Below are 18,558 nucleotides of genomic sequence, written 5' to 3'. Positions count from 1 at the left end.
CAATCTTCACAAGATGAGTAATGAAGGGACCATGCATAAACTTATGCACAGAAGTCTAACCACGGTTTTAACTAAAAAGGACGTCACATTTTGACCAATTCAGCCCGCCCAATGATTTTGACTCCTGTGCTCTAGATGAGTGGTTCTGCACGTTTCTAAAGTAAAATGGGTATCCATTCTTCCGCCACTGCCACGGTCCTTTCAGTGCAGGCTCTTACTTTGAACTGGTCCAGGGCGTGAACCGGAAGTAAACAACGGATGTGTAAAGTCCTGCACGATCGTAATTTATTTCACCCGAAACATACATTTAGTAACTGCGATCATTGGTACTTTGGTTATAGGCCTTGAATAAAACTTGTTTTGGAAAAGAAATGCAATCTGGGAAAAGAATCTGAGATAATGCATTTTAGAAAATCTGTTTACATTGAGGCGGACGGAACAGTCAAATTAAATGTAATGGCTACAATTGCTTGTCAGCGTGGGGGAGTCCCAGGAGAACCCTGGGAGATGGTAGGTGTGGCGCTCCACCTCCGCACTCCATCAGCTCCCAGTACTTACTGCACAACTTGCCGCACCCTAGCCATGCTACACAATTACAAATTTCCACTAAACTAAATTTCTACCACAAGTTTGGATTTTGTTTATGCTCGTGTCCCCAAAAGGTTTTGCCCCTCTACATCAAGACTGCTTCAGTTTTCTATGGGCGCATCGTGAAGAACCAGGACGACGCTTACGAGAGCCTTGCATCAACGATGGTCTCCTACTATGCTACAGAGAAACTTGTGGTCAAAGAAGTGGTGGAGGGAGGTCTCTATGGAATGGAAGAGAAGGAGGTCTATCACAGGTTAGATGCAAAGCAAAACATACCAAGATTTGTTGGTTAATTTTCACGTATATTTTGAATAATTGCTGGTCATTGCTTGCCATTAGCTTAGCTGATTTCTGTTTAGGAGAGGGCATACAGTGGAGACACAATGACAAAGCTTCTAGGAACATTTTAATGCAGATTGTGGCCCCTAGATGTGTCACAGAGACTACATTTTTTTGGGGAGCATTTTACTCATTGCTAGCTGTCTGAATACCAAAAAATAAATTAAAATAAACAAATGTTGACATTATTGCTTATAGCAGCTTTAATTTATATGAATCTCTTCAGTGTCAACCCACCATAGCCTTTCCTGTCCAACCTTTCACCTTCTCTGCATTTCCAACCTTGTCTTCCCTCGCAGAGTGAAAGTGACGTCTGTGCCAGACAAAATGGACCATCTGTTTTTTAGTGTAAAAGTATTGTTTTTGGACGAGGGCCGAGAGCAGGAGGTGAAGTCCTACCAGTTGCTCCATCTACCAGCCCAGTTCCACACCCTCCCTCCCCAGGTTGTGGAGATCATCGTCTGCCGAGTGAAACCGGTGGACAAAGAGGTCGACTGGAACCCTAAGGTCAGGATTCTGACCCCAAGTGTTTTGCTTTATTCATAACCAATAAAAAATAGTCACAGCCCTAGTAGCTCAATTATTCGATTAGTGAAAAAAGTCCTCTCGCTGAAGGGTGAACCTGTAGGGTAGCATCATGAGGCGTCCTCACTCCTCACCATGCCGGCTCGTAGCCGATCTGCAAGTTCTCAACACGAATGTGACGCGATGTGAGCTTGTAGATCTGTTTTTGGTCAAGAAATTTGGTGTCTATTGAAAAAGAACAGTCCACTTCGGGGTGCGTGCATCAGTCATTGGTCCGACATGCGAAAACGACCGGATTAAGGTTGGCAAACATGCGTTAAGGTTGGCGACCGGATTAAGGTTGGCGAACATGCGTTAAGGTTGGCGATTATGCGCTTCTCCGTGCTTGCGGTTATGGTTAGGTTGGGGTTTGAGGTAGGTTGTCGGTTAAATAGTATTCTGCGGCATCCCTGGACTTGCGTCACGGCACCCACATGCTGTACTAGTGGGTAGTACTCTAAGCCAATATGCTACGAATAACTTTTGATTGGAATTGGAACACTATAAAATCAAAGCTGACAAATGGGTTCTCTCTCCTGATTGGATGGAATTGGTGTCCAACATGAACATTTATTTTCTGTTTACTTTGATTTCCAACATAGAAATGATTGGTACAGAAAATGGAGCTTTTACTTCTAAAGAGTTAACGTAAAAAAATTAACGTACAGTGTCAAAGTTTTGGAAAATTATTATTGATTTTATGAATACATGCAATGCGTTTGTTTGTTTGAATATACCTTTTACCAGTCACCCAGTCCTGCATGACTTTGCCCACTGAAAATACAACAATCAAGCACAGTAGCACACCCACCTGGCTCACGGTTTGTTTTCCCATGCTGGACACATTTAAAAAGACCACCCATTTTGTAACTCCAAACAGTGGCTGACATTTAGACACACACACACACACACACTCAAATAGTCTCACCCCATCAGAAAAGTGCATTCTAGCTTCTAGGCATTCCTCAATCTGTAGGCTTCTTTCTTAAACGTAGGTTACATCTAAACACACTGCGACATAGATGAGATGAACAGAAAAATAATTCATACGGAAAATAATTTCAGGGGCAGTGTATTGTTTTTTTTTTTAATGTGCAACAACCATGTCGTCAACATTGGCCTTGGATGAAGAAGATTGCTGGTTTTCATCCTAGATGTCTCATCCAGGATAGATGTAGACATAATGCAAGCTTGTATATCTATTTTTGAAACATGATTATGCGCAACAAAGTATAACATGGAATGAATAACATTCATCTATGTAACAATTCCGCTTTTCCCTTTGCAGGCCACCAGAGCCATTAGCCAGAAGATAAGAGGCCTGCAGCACCAAACCAAAGTTGTTCTCAGCCTAGGAAACACCATCTTTGTTGATCCCATGGTAGGTGTTCATCTTGTAAAGCAGGCACCAACGATGAGTGTGAAAACGGCTGTGCCAATGGTATATGGTGCCAGTTTTGTCAATAGGATAATGACGCCCAACCATTTGTTGATGCTACATTGGACGGTGTTTATTGCCTGGTTCCTGCACTGGCGTGCATGCATGTGCCACCCAAAAGAGCAAACCTTTTCAACATCGACCTAGTCGTAGTTGGATTTAGATTAACGTTCAGTGGGCATTGTGTTGCCTGCTTAGAAAAAAATAATGCGTTGTTGGACATTTTTCTACCTGAATGACTGAGTGGGTATTGTGCGTTCCTAACCATCCACAGGTGCGAATGACACGCATCCCTGGCATGAAGACACTGATCAACGAGTACAACGTCCACTCTGAGATCCTGAGCAGTGGACTGGCTGTCAACAACCCTGAGCACCTGCGCTTACTGAAGGAGCACAAAGACATTGGGGAGCACCCTCACACCACTGGGTGAGAACACCCATAGAAATAGCACTGTGATATCATTGCTGTCGGGGGGGGGGGGGGGAAACCTTGTATGTTCAAACTATTACTATTTCTTTGCAAGTGTAGGGTGGACACGGTTGCCTCGGGAACAAATTGATCAAATTGAATCCATTTCCGGTTAAGGTGGCCTTACACTAGCCGATAATCGGGCATTTTTGAAGCTCGGGGTGCCCAACCGCTCAAAGCGCGATCGGGATCGGCCTGATCAACATCAAGAATGTTTGATATTTGCTCTGCCCGCTCCGATTATCCTGTAGTGTGTGGTGCTATCAGATTTCTGATTGAAAAAAATCGGCTAGTGTAAGGCCACCTTTACTGCGTCGTCTATTTCTCGCTTCAAATGTTTTCAAAAACATTTTTGAGAACAATATTTAGTTTGTTTACGTGGCTGTAATGTTTGATACAGCATAGAGTTCAAGCAGCACAGCTGCTCTGAGGCTTTTATTAGACATCGGTCTGTAGATTTATTGATTGAAAATTGTACATGTTTGTAGAATGGGTACCGAAAGTACAGGTCAATACAAAATCTGCTAAGAGGATAAAACCAGAAAAGCACTAAGACTCGTTTACATAAGGGTCCTCCATTTTCAATTAATCAAAACCAGGGTTTGGCATTAAGGCTTGTCCGGGACAAGTAATAAATCTTGTGCATCAAAATGTTACTTATTTTGGACAAGTGACTCTTGGTTTCACTTTTTCTGTGATGCTCCTAGCAGCCAACAATATTGTCTGGCTTTCCTAATAATCACCTTAACAATATTGGTAATAGCCCCGGAATGTCTGATCTTACATAGATTTATTCCAAATACACAGCAATAGATTGGTCCTATCCACGCACGTTTAGCAGACTGATCATGTCGGCATTTAAACTTGTAGAAATGCGTTTGTACTACTGCGTTTGTACCCACCCAGTAATTAATTCCTAAGATTTGGAGTCCGATATTGTGCTCTAGTTTCATATCGATTGAAAGTTCTGGCAGAAAACGTGTTAACCCTTATGACTTCCGTTGACGTTATTGACGTAATTAATCGCTAAATCCGGCATTCCCGTTGACGTAATTGACGTAATGGAGAGAAAGGAAAAAAAAACAAGGTCTAGGCCCGACAGCAAAGATATGTGTTATATGATATGTATTATACATGTCAAGTAATTTGATTGAGACAGACATTCTATCAGTGCTGGTTGTGTATATGGGAATGTTCAGTGCTCAAAATGCAGATCATCCAAGTTGGAATGTAAAGAAGACTGGGTCTAATAACAGAGTGGCTTCATGTAGAGTATGTGGTGGACTGGTGGTCAGTCTATAGAGAACAGACATCACTGCCACTAGAGGCCGCTATCCACCTGGGTCATGAAAATCCTCAGAGAAATCTAATATTGTGTCATGTAAGGGCAGTGTTTTTGATTGATTGAATACTTTATTAGTCACTAATGTAAACTGCACAAGGTACAGTCAGACATTAAGGGCCCCATTTTGCATTGCATAAGAGGCGTTCCCCTGTAAAAAATGCTATCCCGGACACCAGCCTTTATCCCTAAAACACCTTGTGTGGTGTGGTTTGGTAGACTCAATTCTTTCTTTTTTCTTTGTTTTGCTTTACATTTTTATCCCACCATTTTGTAATCCCATTGTGGCCTCTATCACAAAACCCGGGTGCAATTCACCTGAACCTGCCTGTAGAACAAAACAGGGATGTGGGCAGGGAAACGTACCATCTACGATGTCACCGAGCATCCTGAAGGTAACCAAGGACCCACCCACCTCAGATCAGAAACATTATGAATATCACAAACGATTGTCTGGGTGAAAATCACCCGGGTTTAGTGTTCTAGGGTTAAGGCTCAAGGGATAACACAAGCAAGTCCCGGGTACTTGTTTCCATTATGTTATTCAATTCATCAACATAGCATAAAAAAATCACACCTGTGAAGTAAGTGGTGCAACTCCGTGTGGGGGTCCGAAATGGTTGAGAAATGAGAGTTACCGTGTGGGGGTCCCTCTACTGTACCCTCTACTGTACTGTACTGTCACTGTACTGTACTGGCACACCCAAAATCACCATATATACAGTTAATATGTGTGTGTGTGTGTTTGTGTGTGTGTGTGTGTTAGGTTGCGCACAGGTGGTGAAAAACAACCATGCTGTTTCATCAGCAGTTAATGAAACCTTTCTATGGGAAATTGCATTTACCTCTCCTTGTGGCATTTATTTAAAAATGTTAAAATTATCTTTTAGGCCTTTTCTGCTTTTATTTGATATGGTAGAGGGTTTGTGCATGCATAAAGTGAATGGCAAATTGAGTGGCAAAGTGAGTTTATCGTCGTTTAATGTAATCAGATAGGACTTTCTGTTTGGATGTATGGGCTGTCATGGCCATACATACTCTTCCATTGAGTAGGCGTTCCCGGGTATAACTTCCGGTTATGATGATGATGATGTCATGCACATACCCGCTATACAGTAGACTGACAGGAAATCAGCAATGGTCATCGGGCTGCTAGGCCTGTCACCTAGCAGCCTGGGTGCCCGGACTGCAAAGCCCACCGTCACATTTTTTAATGGATGGTGTCGGCACATTCCACATTTTGACTGCATAGTAGTAGTAGAATGAGAATGTTTTGTTTTATATTTGTGCAGTACCAGCGTTCCCTCCACTACTCTGGGTAGTGGAGGGAATAGTAGTAGTTGGTCAGGTATCGAGGGCCCCTTTGACAATCCCATTTTTGTCAAAGGGGCCCACACTTTTCCCTAGTAAAGTGTGTTGGAATTAGGTGGGTCATGGGCTTTAGGCAGAGAAGCAGTCAGATCAGTTTGTTTTGGGAGGTCTGAAGCTTATTTTTTTAGTGACATTGAGATATTGGAGAACCAAGAGGTGAAAGCATAGTTAAAGTGGGATTGAATGAGGGCTCCAACAATGGTCTTGAGAGCACTTTCGTTGACAAGAGGAAATTATGCCCAAAAATATTATTTGATTTACTTTCGTGATCATGTTTGATGCCAAAAAAGGAAATTATGCCCAAAAATATTCTTTGATTTACTTTCTTGATCACGTTTTCGTCATTTTCCACCTTGGTAACCGCTTTGCTTGAGATTACTATATTGTCAACTTGAAATCATTGTGATTTTCTTTGATTTACATTAATTACTACGGGAATGTTTGGACCAAAAAATAATGGATTCTGTTATTCCTGTGTCTATAAATACACAAATCAGCTGGGCGATTCTCATACTCATATGGACATATGAAGCATCAGCAATCTCCTGGTAGTAGAGGACCAGGCTAAGATATGTATGCACTTCATTTAGGAGAGAATATCTCAACTGTTCTTGGCTAATATGACCGCCGCGAACAACTTGGGAAGTATGGCTAATTCTCTATCCGGGACGAAATACCTGAAAATGACCACACCCTATTTAAAATGACCGCTAGTTGAAACATGGCTCTAACTTCTAAACCTTTGGAGCTACAGATTTTCTGAGATGCTCAAAATGTTCAGAATACTCATGTTTGAATACTCAATAGACCATATGCACACGGCGGTCATCTTTCCACAAGTTAATGGCAGTTTGGAAGCGCTCATTGAATAATCACTCGACGGTCCTGCGTACCACCTGTTTTGAATGCTTCCAAACTCTGACACTTAGAAAGAAATCACCTGCAAGGAATTTCTTGACATAAAGTAGCTCATAACATGTCTATGTTGGATGTTTATGAAACAAACACTTTGCAGATAGAAAGCATCATTCAAGCTTTTTGTACAGCTGCAATGTTGGTGAGTTTGACATAATTTAATACAATTAGATAGGACTTTGTCTGTTTAGATGTATGGGTGGTCAATGGCAAATTGTGGCTAGTTTCCACCCTGCCATTAACTTGTGGAAAGATGACCACCGTGTGCATATGGTCTATTGAGTATTCAAACATTCTGAACATCTCCCCTTTGAGCATCTCAGAAAATCTGTAGCTCCAACAGTTTAGAAGTTAGAGCCATGTTTCAACTAGCGGTCATTTTAAAAAGGGTGTGGTCATTTTCAGGTATTTCGTCCCGGATAGAGAATTAGCCATACTTCCCAAGTTGTTCTCGGCGGTCATATTAGCCTAGAACAGTTGAGATATTCTCTCCTAAATGAAGTGCATACATATCTTAGCCAGATCCTAGACTATGGCTGATTTGTTTATTTCACAGTTCTTGTGACGCAGATTTTCAATAGAAAAAATATGTCTGTGACCAGGGTAGTGGGACTTCTGTACTCTGACGCCAGTACTCTGACGTATGACTCCTGTTTGAGAATCGTTTTTGTTTTCTCCTCAATTTAGTCGTTCTGCAAATTGATTCCTCTCCGCACATTTCTGTGTTGTCACTGCTGTTGTATCCTTCTGACTCACCTACCAGTGAGGATAGGGTAAATGGTAAATGGTGCATTTATATAGCGCCTTTATCCAAGGCGCTTTACATAGATTGTGCATTACATTCACCCATTCACACACACATTCATACACCGATTGCGGCGGAAGCCATGCAAGGTACCAACCAGCACATCGGGAGCAATTTGGGGTTCAGTGTCTTGCCCAAGGACACTTCGACATGTAGCCAGGAGGAGCCGGGATTCGAACCGCCGATCCATGGATCATTGGACGACCTGCTCTACCTCTTGAGCCACAGTCGCCCTGACTATTATATTCAGTCCCTCAAACGGAACCTATATCAAATGTTCGTTGTGCATGCGCGCGCCATTTCATGCACCCACACATGCATACGTAATGCAAACGCGGTGGGCGGGGCCCTAGCAACCGGGCCGATTCTAAAAAAATGGAAAATAGCGAGGCCTTCTAATATCTATATAAAACGCCTTAGAACGACTATGTACTTGTCCTGAGCACCAAGCGTTTTTATTTGATAGGATGAGTATACTCGTCCTTAGCATCAAATGTGTTAAGGATTACTGTGATTATGGTAAGCTCACATTTCATAACACACCATACAGTAAGAACTCTTAAATTTCACTAGTCAAGTTTTAATATTGCAATATATTGCGGGACGATATATCGGCACACCCCTATTAAGTATCCTTGACGTTCTGGGGCAGCAGTGGCTCAGGGGGTAGAGCCAGGAGCCTGGCAAGGTTCCTAACTTCCTAGTTGGAACCCAGGCTCTCCCAGAGTTGCTGTAGAAATGTCCAGGTTGGTGCCTTGCATGGTTTCCTACAGTGTGTGAATGGGTGACTGCATTTTCCCCCTACAGTCTGTCAGTAGGAATGGGTCCATGACATGTGCATGGTTTCCTCCGTTGGTCAGTAGGAATGGTCAGTGGCTCATGGGTCGAGTGGCCGGTAGAGCAGCCTGATGGTAACTGTGAGGTTCCCAGTTCAATCCCGGGCTCCTCCAGAGTTAGTGTCGAAGTGTCCTTGAGCAAGACTCTGAACCCCTAATTGCTCATGCAGGTTGGTGCCTTGCATGGTTTCCTCTGCCATCGGTGTATGAATGTGTGTGAATGGGTGAATGTAATGCTGAATTTGTTCTTAACGTAGCAGGATAAAGTTGTATGCGTCCCATGGATGCTGTGGTGGTTCATTACATGTTTGGCTAGGGGCTAATGATTTTAGCCAAGCCCCCCCCTAGGCAAAATGGGTCTGCTGGAATCCCTCCTATGTTTGTCCCATGTTTGTATATTACATGCCGCACACAAACTGTATTGCACTTTAGAAGGATATTTTTGTTTTAGAGAATTAAATATTTTCACCTAGGCATATATACTCTTATTTATTTTGGTTTACAATTTAATCTAATGTTAATATATATGATTGAAGGAGTGATTATTATACATGCAGCACTTCAAAGCACAATAAAATATTTCACACCACTTCAAACCACATGTATTGACTGCTTGTATTAACTGAAGAAAAATAATAATAATAATGAAGAAAGAAATGATGCTAGCCCTTTCAGGAGTCAGGACCATTTTGAAAGACTGCTACTGCGGCAGGGAATAAGTTAACTGAAAAAATAGCTGTGAAGTAAATAAAGAACGTTGAGCTGCATGGTAGAATTGAGTCTAATCACTCATCTATGATGTTGGTCATCGATGAATGGACCACTGTGACATCAGTACTGTGACTGGGGTTAGCCATCATGTTGGTACTATCTGATGATGAATGGACCACTGTGCCATCAGTACTGTGACTGGGGTTAGCCATCATGTTGGTACTGATTCCTACATCTGAACAGGAACGGTTTAAAGTAGGGCCAACGACTAAATGGATACTTTAAAGTGGTGCCAATGCCTAAATGGATACCGTATTGTGCCGAATATAAGACGACTCTGATTATAAGACGACCCCCATTTTTCAAGACTAATTTGTGGAAAAAGAACATTGAATGTCATATTATATTTCCATTGGAAAAAAACTCTTATATTCAGGCCAATAGGGTACTTTTAAATGTAAACACCATGACGGTCAGTGACATGAATGGCTTTTTTTTTTATTATTGGCAGGCAAATTTTAACATCCAATTTTACAGCATATATCAACTGTTAACAGTGTACAGTGTAGTTGAATATAGTTGATTACAATACATTCACAAGAATTCACAGTATAAATACGGAGGTAGCATTCTTCTTGCTATACTACAAATTCCAGCTGCAAACTTGAGCTATGATTTTGCAGAAATATTTGCTTTCTCTGGCAAAAGAAAATCACAATGATAGTATAAATACAAGATTTGTATTGTTACTTTACATTGATAACTTAAATCTAACCTATAACATATCTACAGTAATTTGTAGCTGAATCTAACACTGGTAAGAATACCAGTGAGACGCCCTGAGGGCGAGAAGCAAAACGGCTTCTTAATACGGCACAGTTAAGAAGCAGGAGGCCAGCTCCATATTTGGAGATCTAGGGGTTTGATGAGGTCAGATCAACATATGGAATGAATTCTGTACTGGCCATATATGGAGCGTGTCACGAGGCGTGAATGTGAGATGGCAGGTTTTCATCGTAAACTGCGACCTATTATATGGTCGCAATAAGTAGGAACCTTATACCTGGTATAATGTGCTACTGGAGACATAAAGTAACACTGGACTGAATGCAGCTCAGCTACTTTTAGACTCTTTACTATTGGCTATTACCAGTAAGGGGCGAGGAGGTCGCATGCACGCATCCGCCTACAGCAGACTGCTGGGCGAGCGCTGGCGCTTTGAAATGGGGGGGCAGATCAACATATCCGCCTGGGTGACAGCAGGCTGCTGGGCGAGCACTGGAACTTTAGCATGGGGGGTCAGATCAACATATGGAATTAATTCTGTACTGGCCATATATGGAGCGTGTCTTGAGTGTACAGGGTTTGACGAGGCCAGATCAACATATGGAATGTCAGAACAGGGCACCTCCAAATATGGAGATCTAAGGGTGGCAGCAGGGGCAGTGTCGAGTGTACAGGGTTTGGTGAGGGCCCAGGTAGGGCCGGGCCTTAATTTTCCGGCCTGTTGAGAACTCTGCCGGGCGTGGCTGCACTAATAACTGGGGCAGGCCCGTCTAGAGTTTGAATGGACAGGTATCAGTCAAAAGGGAGACATCAAAGAGGAAGGATGGATGGGGAAGGATCAACATATGGAATGTCAGAACAGGTCAGCTCCATATATGGGGTGTGATCAACTGACGGGAAATGCGCGTGTGTGCAAATTACTGGAAGCAGTAGGTGGACTCTACACAGGATCAGCACACTGAGCAGTAAATAGAAACCAGGCTTTCCACACGAACTGCGAAAAGCAAAAGGGTTACATGGATGCATGTGACAATGACGTCTTTGATTTAAATAATCATTCTCTTAGTTAATAGTTGGAACAACTAAAACAACCTCATAGTTAATAGTTGGAACAACTAAAACAACCTCAAACTAAATTTAAAAAGTAATATCTAAATAAGAGCCATGCTAACCCAATTAATCGTTTATCAAAATAATCGCTACAACTTTTTTTAAACTGGACTTTCTTCGTTTAATATGGATGCACATGTCATATTGGCGTCCCATGTTGAGCCATCTACTCCAGTCTAAAGCCAGGCAGAACTAAAGACTGATTTCAAGGTATGTTGTTGAAGACGTGCTTCCTATTATCTACTAGTTTAGACGTTGTACCAAGTCTTAGTGCGAACAATGCCTTATTAAGGTCAATAAATCCTGTATAGGCGCTGTGTATAACTGTAGTCCTGGGTTTGTGGAAGGTGGCATAGCTTTTCTGTTGGATTTCCCCATAGCTTCAAATGACTGGCTTATTTCATTGGATCATTTTATTGATTGCAGACGAGCCATTCATATGGGAAAACTAAGGGAAACAGGAAATTATTATGCGAGCTTTTGCCAGCTTCTGGAAACACAAGCCAATTTTGTACTGATTGACAGTTAACTATGCTTGTTTGCATCTACCTTCTCTAAAGTGGGGACATATTATTATATTATGTCATATATATTGGTGACTTGGTGTGAAAACAAGCTTATGTTATGATTTCTGTGTTCTAGGATGGAGATCACCGTGCTGGCCATGGAGCACAACAAGCGGATGGCGAACGCAGCACTGGCCGCTCTCATCAGTAGAGCTGAAAGGAGAAATGCCTGTGGTCCAAAGGTCTCTGTCGAATCGCTCTGTCCCCCGACCTGTCCACAAGCTGCTGCCGCAGAGACTCTTCAAGTCAAACAGCCTGTTGCTCCTCCTCAACCTCCTGAAATTCAACTAGAGGGAGCGATTCATCCATTAGCTGAACCAGTCCACCCCCATGCCCCACTTCAGCCAGCATCTGCTGATCAAACCAAGCACTCAGACAAACGGCCTCTGGTAGAACCGTGGAATGACATCTTAGCCAATCTGAGGAAAACGGCTCAAATGCTGAGGTTGGTGCAGTTTTTCTTACCCACTTGAGCCCTATTTTTATTCTTTTGACTATATATAGCCAAACCTTTTCAACTCAAAAATATTTTAAGGTGGTGGGCCAATATCATTTTGGGGGTATTTGATATGACATTTTGAGCACCACTGATAGAGCAACGTAATGTTTGTAGATGCATGTTATACTGTGTCCAATGAGACTTGCTTTGTTTCTCTTATTAGTCTTTGTGCCTGTTATTCTAGCAGTGCTTTTGGTAATTATGGGAAATGGGTTATTTAGAAGAATTGCCCTCAATGTACTTTTTCTGGTCAGTAACTTTTGCTTATTGTACATAATCCATCATTAAAACAATGTATGCATTATTTTTTATACAGTAATGGAAACAAAGGATTCACACTCCAAAAGCTCATCCCTTCTGAAAATGGTAAATGAAAATGCAAAAATCATCCCTAACCTTCATTAGTCAGTCTAAGTTGCAACATGATGTATCCATACAAATTCATCAAATTCATTGTTTAGTGTTTGTACTCCTCATATAGATTATCATCCATACTAGGGCTGCAACTATCAATTATTGTTTTAGCGATTATTCTATCGATTACTGTTCAATTAATCCAGGAACGTGTTTTCTTAATTAGATTAAATACTCAATAATTAACCACAAGCCTTATTTATACGTACTTTAGTAGTACAACCCTGATCTACAAGATTGTATTTTAAAAATAATTAATATATATATATATTCTTTCCTCTTCACAATAGATTAGTTTAACTGTTGCACCCCTCCATTATCAACCCGAAGCTGCATTTGGAAATTAGAATCATTTTTGTTGAAGGTGTCTGTCATCTAAGGCTGTGTGTGTGGCTGTGTGTGTGGCTGTGTGTGTGGCTGTGTGTGTGGCTGTGTGTGTGGCTGTGTGTGTGTGTGTGTGTGTGTGTGTGTGTGTGTGTGTGTGTGTGTGTGTAATTGCTACCCATGTACATTTCAGGTCTCCCCATCAGTAAGAATCAAAGGAATAATGTCCCACAGCTCATCAGCGATGGTAAACCAAACGATGCTGCCTCGACAGAAAGGTACAAATTAGTTTTGAAAAAAATGTAAATAAAAAATGTTTGGGTGGGGATTTCTGGAAGCCAACACCAGGAACGCTGCTGGTAAAGAAACACTTTGATTCAGCTGAGCAACAGCACTCTGAGATTCTGTTTTCAAAAGACATTGTAAAGTCTCTAGAGTTAATGTAAGTTCCCATAAGCAAATGGCTTGCGTGCGTCGCGGTCATGCATCATCAGTCCAAAACACGGAAGACGGTTGACTTGCCTCAAATAGCACCGGTCTGCATACTGGTGACTTGGGAACCTCTGGGTTAAATCACATGCCCGCCCACTGGCTGCCCCATGACTTTACCTCAAAGTTTTATTCAAATCCATTAAGAACATTTAAAGATTCTGATATTCGGTCGGTCAACTGGGCTGGTGGAGGTACTAATGTGGTGTTGCACAAGCAGAACGCAATTACTGCGATCTGCTGGGTATGTATGTCTGTGTACTCCACGTGCCAATAAGGGACCACTGTTCCTAATGGTTTCAAGGTTGGTATAAGGCCAATAAGGGGTATGTATGTGTATATGTATGTCTGTGTACTCCACGGGTCAATAAGGCGATCGGCTGGGTATGTATGTCTCTGTACTCCACGGGCCAATAAGGGACCACCATTCTTGGTGACGTAATTAAGGTACGTTTCAAGGTTGGTATATGGTCAATAACGGGTCTAAAGGATTTAGAATAGCGGAGAGCTCTAGGACCCAGAGCAGCAGTGGTACCCATACAGCAGCAGAGAGCTTTAGGACTGCGCGCACTTCATGACGCACTCTGCTTACGCACAAGTGTGCAAGGTGCAAGTTGGCATCTCGAGAAGTGCATTTCTAGTTCCCCTGCTATTTTGGAGGAGTAATAAGCCTGATTTTTAATGACAAGAATAAAGCTTTAAATTATTCAGGTCAGCCATACAAAATGTTTTCTTGTTCCTCAGTTTTGTTCCTGTGTGATTTGTCTGTTTCAGCTTCCACCCTCAGATAAAGTGGCACCAGAAGAAAGAGTCACTGATTGTGAATGTGACGCTCTCCAATCCAGTGTCACAGAAATGTGAATTCTACGCAAATCGTGTCGTGTACAGGTCTGTTGTGGAATGAATGTCATAGCCCATTGATTTGTGACATTTATGGCTTAATGTTCAGCATATATTTTTGTGTTGCATATCAATATTGTCAGGCAGAAACCATTTATCGTCACATTTAAACTTTTTATGTCTTTTCATAAATGGTGCATTTATATAGCGCCTTTATCCAAGGTGCTTTACATAGATGCTATAGACTGCTAGTTGAGAAGAAACTCAAAGGCTAAATGGACTGCATTTATATAGCGCTTTTCTCCAATGAATAAATGGTGCATTTATATAGCACTTTTATCCAAAGCGTTTTACATAGATTGTGCATTGCATTCACCCATTCACACACACATTCATACACCGATGGTGGCGTAAACCATGCAAGGCACCAACCAGCACATCAGGAGCAATTAGGGGCTCAGTGTCTTGCTCAAGGACACTAACTATGGGGGCTTGTGATCTTTTTTTCTTTTTTTTATAAAAATATTTAACCAATAGAGCTAAATAATTACAGCTTCTTTATTCCATTACCTGAATGACCTGCTTATATTTAGATTCTTCACAATTTTCACATTATGGCTTGACGATGTCTGTGCTGTTTCTCTTCAGTGGCAGTGTGAATAGCAGGCCATACAGAGCTGACTTGGAGCTTCATGACAGCGTCATTGCAGACCAGTGCTCCTGGACCATGAAGTGCAACGAGCCGGTCCTCACATTGGTGAAGCAGCAGAAGGGATCCTGGGACAAGCTCGTCAAACACAAGGTTCAAATACTGCCATTTTACACCCATTTTACACCCGTTTTATACTTGGTTGTGCAGTGGTGTCATGCACCGAAAATGGCCGATCTACAAGCTCACAACATGTTGTGATACGAGACATGATGTGAACTTGTTGGTCATCATTGTGAGCTTGTTGGTCATTATTTACTTCAGAGCATCATATAAATAATATAAATATAATTAAACCGTAGTCGTCTAATACAACTCTAGTATAGATGGTATAATGTGTTTTTCTTACAGAATAATTGTGTTCGCTATGATCTTCACTACTATGAGGACATTGAGGAGGAGCATTCACCAAAAGGTAGGTTCAATTTAATCCATATGGACATGGATTAAATATAAACATCATAAAATGTGAAATCTGTGTTTTCCAGTCAAATGACTAACTGAACTGGTAATTTGACAAACTGTCTTTAGAACTGTTGGAGTGTTTCTTGTTAGGCTGTTGGGAAGTGTACAATAGTAGAGAAAATGGTGACTAAAGTGTGTGTGTGTGTGTGTGTGTGTGTGTGTGTGTGTGTGTGTGTGTGTGTGTGTGTGTGTGTGTGTGTGTGTGTGTGTGTGTGTGTGTGTGTGTGTGTGTGTGTGTGTGTGTGTGTGTGTGTGTGTGTGTGTGTGTGTGTGTGTGTGTGTGTGTGTGTGTGTGTGTGTGAAAAATCTCTTCTGTCCGTTTTTAAATGTTTCAAATGGTATAAAGTGGAATCATCTTCATTATTTTATTCATGTAATTACAATTACATTTGAAAGAGTGTCAGTAGATTTTCATTTTCTACAATGGCACATTTTCCCAAGTCTTTAACAAAAAAAATGTCTTATCTCGTTGTTCACCAGGCGGGCGGTTTGTAGAGGAAATGGGAGATGATGATGGTGGTTGCCATGTGGATTCATCCAGTGGCAGTGACAGTGAGCTTGACTGAAGCCCTGGAGACTCATTGTGTGTTACAAAAGGAGGAACACTGAAGGTTTCATCCACTTAAAATGGTGTTGTGACAAAGTTTGATTGATTGATGGGTCTTTTTCTTTTCTTACAACCAATTAGCCTGAAAGTACCCAAGCTTTTCTTGGCATAGAGGGACGGATCAAACTAGCGCTGGAAACGGATGCCGGCTCCCTATTGGTTCACAAACCTATGTGCCCGCCCCCCCTCCCCTCCCCGGTAGAACACAGCAGAGAATAGAGTATGCACATGCACATCTAGTAGTAGGGTCACAGACTAAGGTTCTGTGACCATCCTCTGGGAAGGATGTTTTGATGATTGATTTGACCTCTATGGACCCTTTATAAAAGATTTAGCCCCCAGGTCCCTCGCAAAAATCCCGGCATTTTTTGCTAGAGGGCCAAATTCAAAATGGCGTCCAGCGCCATAGCCAAATATATATATATATATATATAATAATAATAATAATATAGAGTGAGTGGCAAAACATTGAGCAGCATGAAGTGTTGGAGTTTGGAAGCGCTCGTTGCAGGAATGCAGGAGGCAGCAAAATGTTGTGTTATTGAAAACAAGCACTTCCAAACTCTGACACTTACTAAAAATAATCAAATGCAGGGCATTTCTTGACAGAAAGTAGCTCATAACGTTTCTATGGTGGATTTTCATGAAACAAAAACTTTGCAGATAGAAAGAGGATAATTCAAGCTTTTCGTTCAGTTGCAATGTTGGTGAGTTTAACATTGTTTAATGCAATCAGATAACGTTTCTATGGTGGATTTTCATGAAACAAAAACTTTGCAGATAGAAAGAGGATAATTCAAGCTTTTCGTTCAGCTGTAATGTTGGTGAGTTTAACATTGTTTAATGCAATCAGACAGGACTTTTCTGTTTGGATGAATGGGCTGTCAAGGCCAGAAAGTAGTTTTTTGCCACTCAGTCGGCTTTCCCGCATAGGTACGATGATGTCACGTACTGTATACCTGCTATACTGTCGCCAAATTTGGAGCAATGCCCCTCTGCACTCTTGTCTTTGTGTGTATTAAAAGGTTGCAAAGTTCAATGTGTTGGATTACCTGTCTCAAGCCATTCCAAAATTAATACCACATGGTTTGATTGTTCGATTTGAAATTGTATTAACAGCAGATTTGGTATTGACCTGTACTTGTTTGGGGTTCAGCGTCTTGCTCATGGAATCAATCAACTGTAACACAGGGGGAGTAACACAGGGGAGTTCCCAGTTCGAGGGGTAAAAATAATTGGCTAGTTTTTATTTTGTTTTAAGAAAACTGACTTGCTCGCATTATCCCGCTTATACCTAAATTAACGCCAAAGTAATTATTGTCAATCGGTTATTCATTTCTTGTTGCACTGCCAGTACTGCAAAACATAAACAGTCTGTTGTATTTTTCAATTTGGTTGAGCTCTTATTCAAGCTTTGTTTCTTTTGCGTCTGTTAAATGCCTATATTGAAAATGGTTTTCCACTTAACAGTCTTTGTATTGAGTTGTGCTTGAAATGTACTGTAATTCTTTCTTTTGTGGATGAAGTAGACTGGTTCAAATACAGCTTCAAGTAAGAATGGCACCTAAAATAAATACATGTATAAATGAAGAGAAACCAATGAACTGCCTTCTTGATTTAGGCTGCAGCCAATTGAGCTAGTTGTGCATGAGGCAGTGATGAGTATCATATGGACAAACCTACACGGAATTATATAAATCATTAAGAGGCTCAAGATGAGTGATCTATTATACTGTAGATCTGCAGTGTATAATAGGAAGTAACACTTGAGAGATTAAATGTTTTGTTTCAGTTTCTTAGATATTTTATAGTGGTGTGATTATTTGTTATGCTTATTGTAGCACTTGTAGCAATTTCCACAAATGTAAAGTACATTATAAATAAAATATTAAACGTGTCATCTGGGAACTACAGAAAAGTCCAGTCCTGACATGACATGCTTTAAAAAAATTCAAAAGCAGTACATTTTATTTTTTATTTAATTTCAATGCTTTGCTGTGTGAAACTTTGAATTCATGGAGTGTTTTGTTTTGCTCAACAGTCGCATGAGCGGCTGAGCCGGTCAGTAGGAGACTGCTGCTCATCAAATTATTGGCTCTGGAATGCGACAAAAGCAAAATAAAATCTCCATGAATTCAAGGCTTGTGTAATTGATAGAAAATAAATTTTTAGTCAAAAGTAAATGTATACAAATGTGAAAAAACAAAACAGCCTAAGCCTACAAATAAATATGAAAAAGTACAGAAATGTAGTGTAGGCTTGTCAAAGCCATCCAAAAATGCAAACTCAAGTTAAGTAGCCGTACAGATACTTTTGATTGAGTACAATTATGCTAAAAGGATAAAGCCTTGATGGCTTGTTTCCAT

General features: G+C 41.2%; 1 protein-coding gene across 4 annotated transcripts in view; it reads left to right on the top strand.

Annotated features, from left to right (window-relative positions):
- The window catches only part of tdrd12 (tudor domain containing 12), a 36,738-nt gene extending 18,610 nt beyond the window's left edge, over positions 1–18,128 (top strand). For 2 of the 4 annotated variants that reach the window (XM_079501803.1, XM_079501802.1), the window contains exons 28-38: positions 663–844; positions 1,230–1,437; positions 2,783–2,875; positions 3,207–3,361; positions 11,922–12,290; positions 12,661–12,710; positions 13,276–13,360; positions 14,346–14,459; positions 15,060–15,213; positions 15,472–15,535; positions 16,066–18,128. In XM_079501803.1, coding sequence (XP_079357929.1) covers positions 663–844; positions 1,230–1,437; positions 2,783–2,875; positions 3,207–3,361; positions 11,922–12,290; positions 12,661–12,710; positions 13,276–13,360; positions 14,346–14,459; positions 15,060–15,213; positions 15,472–15,535; positions 16,066–16,151 — 1,560 coding nt within the window. In that variant the 3' untranslated portion in view covers positions 16,152–18,128. The remainder of the gene's footprint in view (positions 1–662; positions 845–1,229; positions 1,438–2,782; positions 2,876–3,206; positions 3,362–11,921; positions 12,291–12,660; positions 12,711–13,275; positions 13,361–14,345; positions 14,460–15,059; positions 15,214–15,471; positions 15,536–16,065) is intronic. The other 2 variants (XM_079501801.1, XM_079501800.1) reach the window with 1 other exon arrangement.
- The last annotated feature ends 430 nt before the right edge of the window (positions 18,129–18,558 follow it).

Source organism: Electrona antarctica, assembly GCF_951216825.1.
Source record: "Electrona antarctica genome assembly, chromosome: 5".
NCBI classification, from domain to species: Eukaryota; Metazoa; Chordata; class Actinopteri; order Myctophiformes; family Myctophidae; genus Electrona; species Electrona antarctica.
The sequence above is the reverse complement of the archived record's forward strand: the minus strand, read 5'-3'. Positions and strand labels throughout refer to the sequence as shown.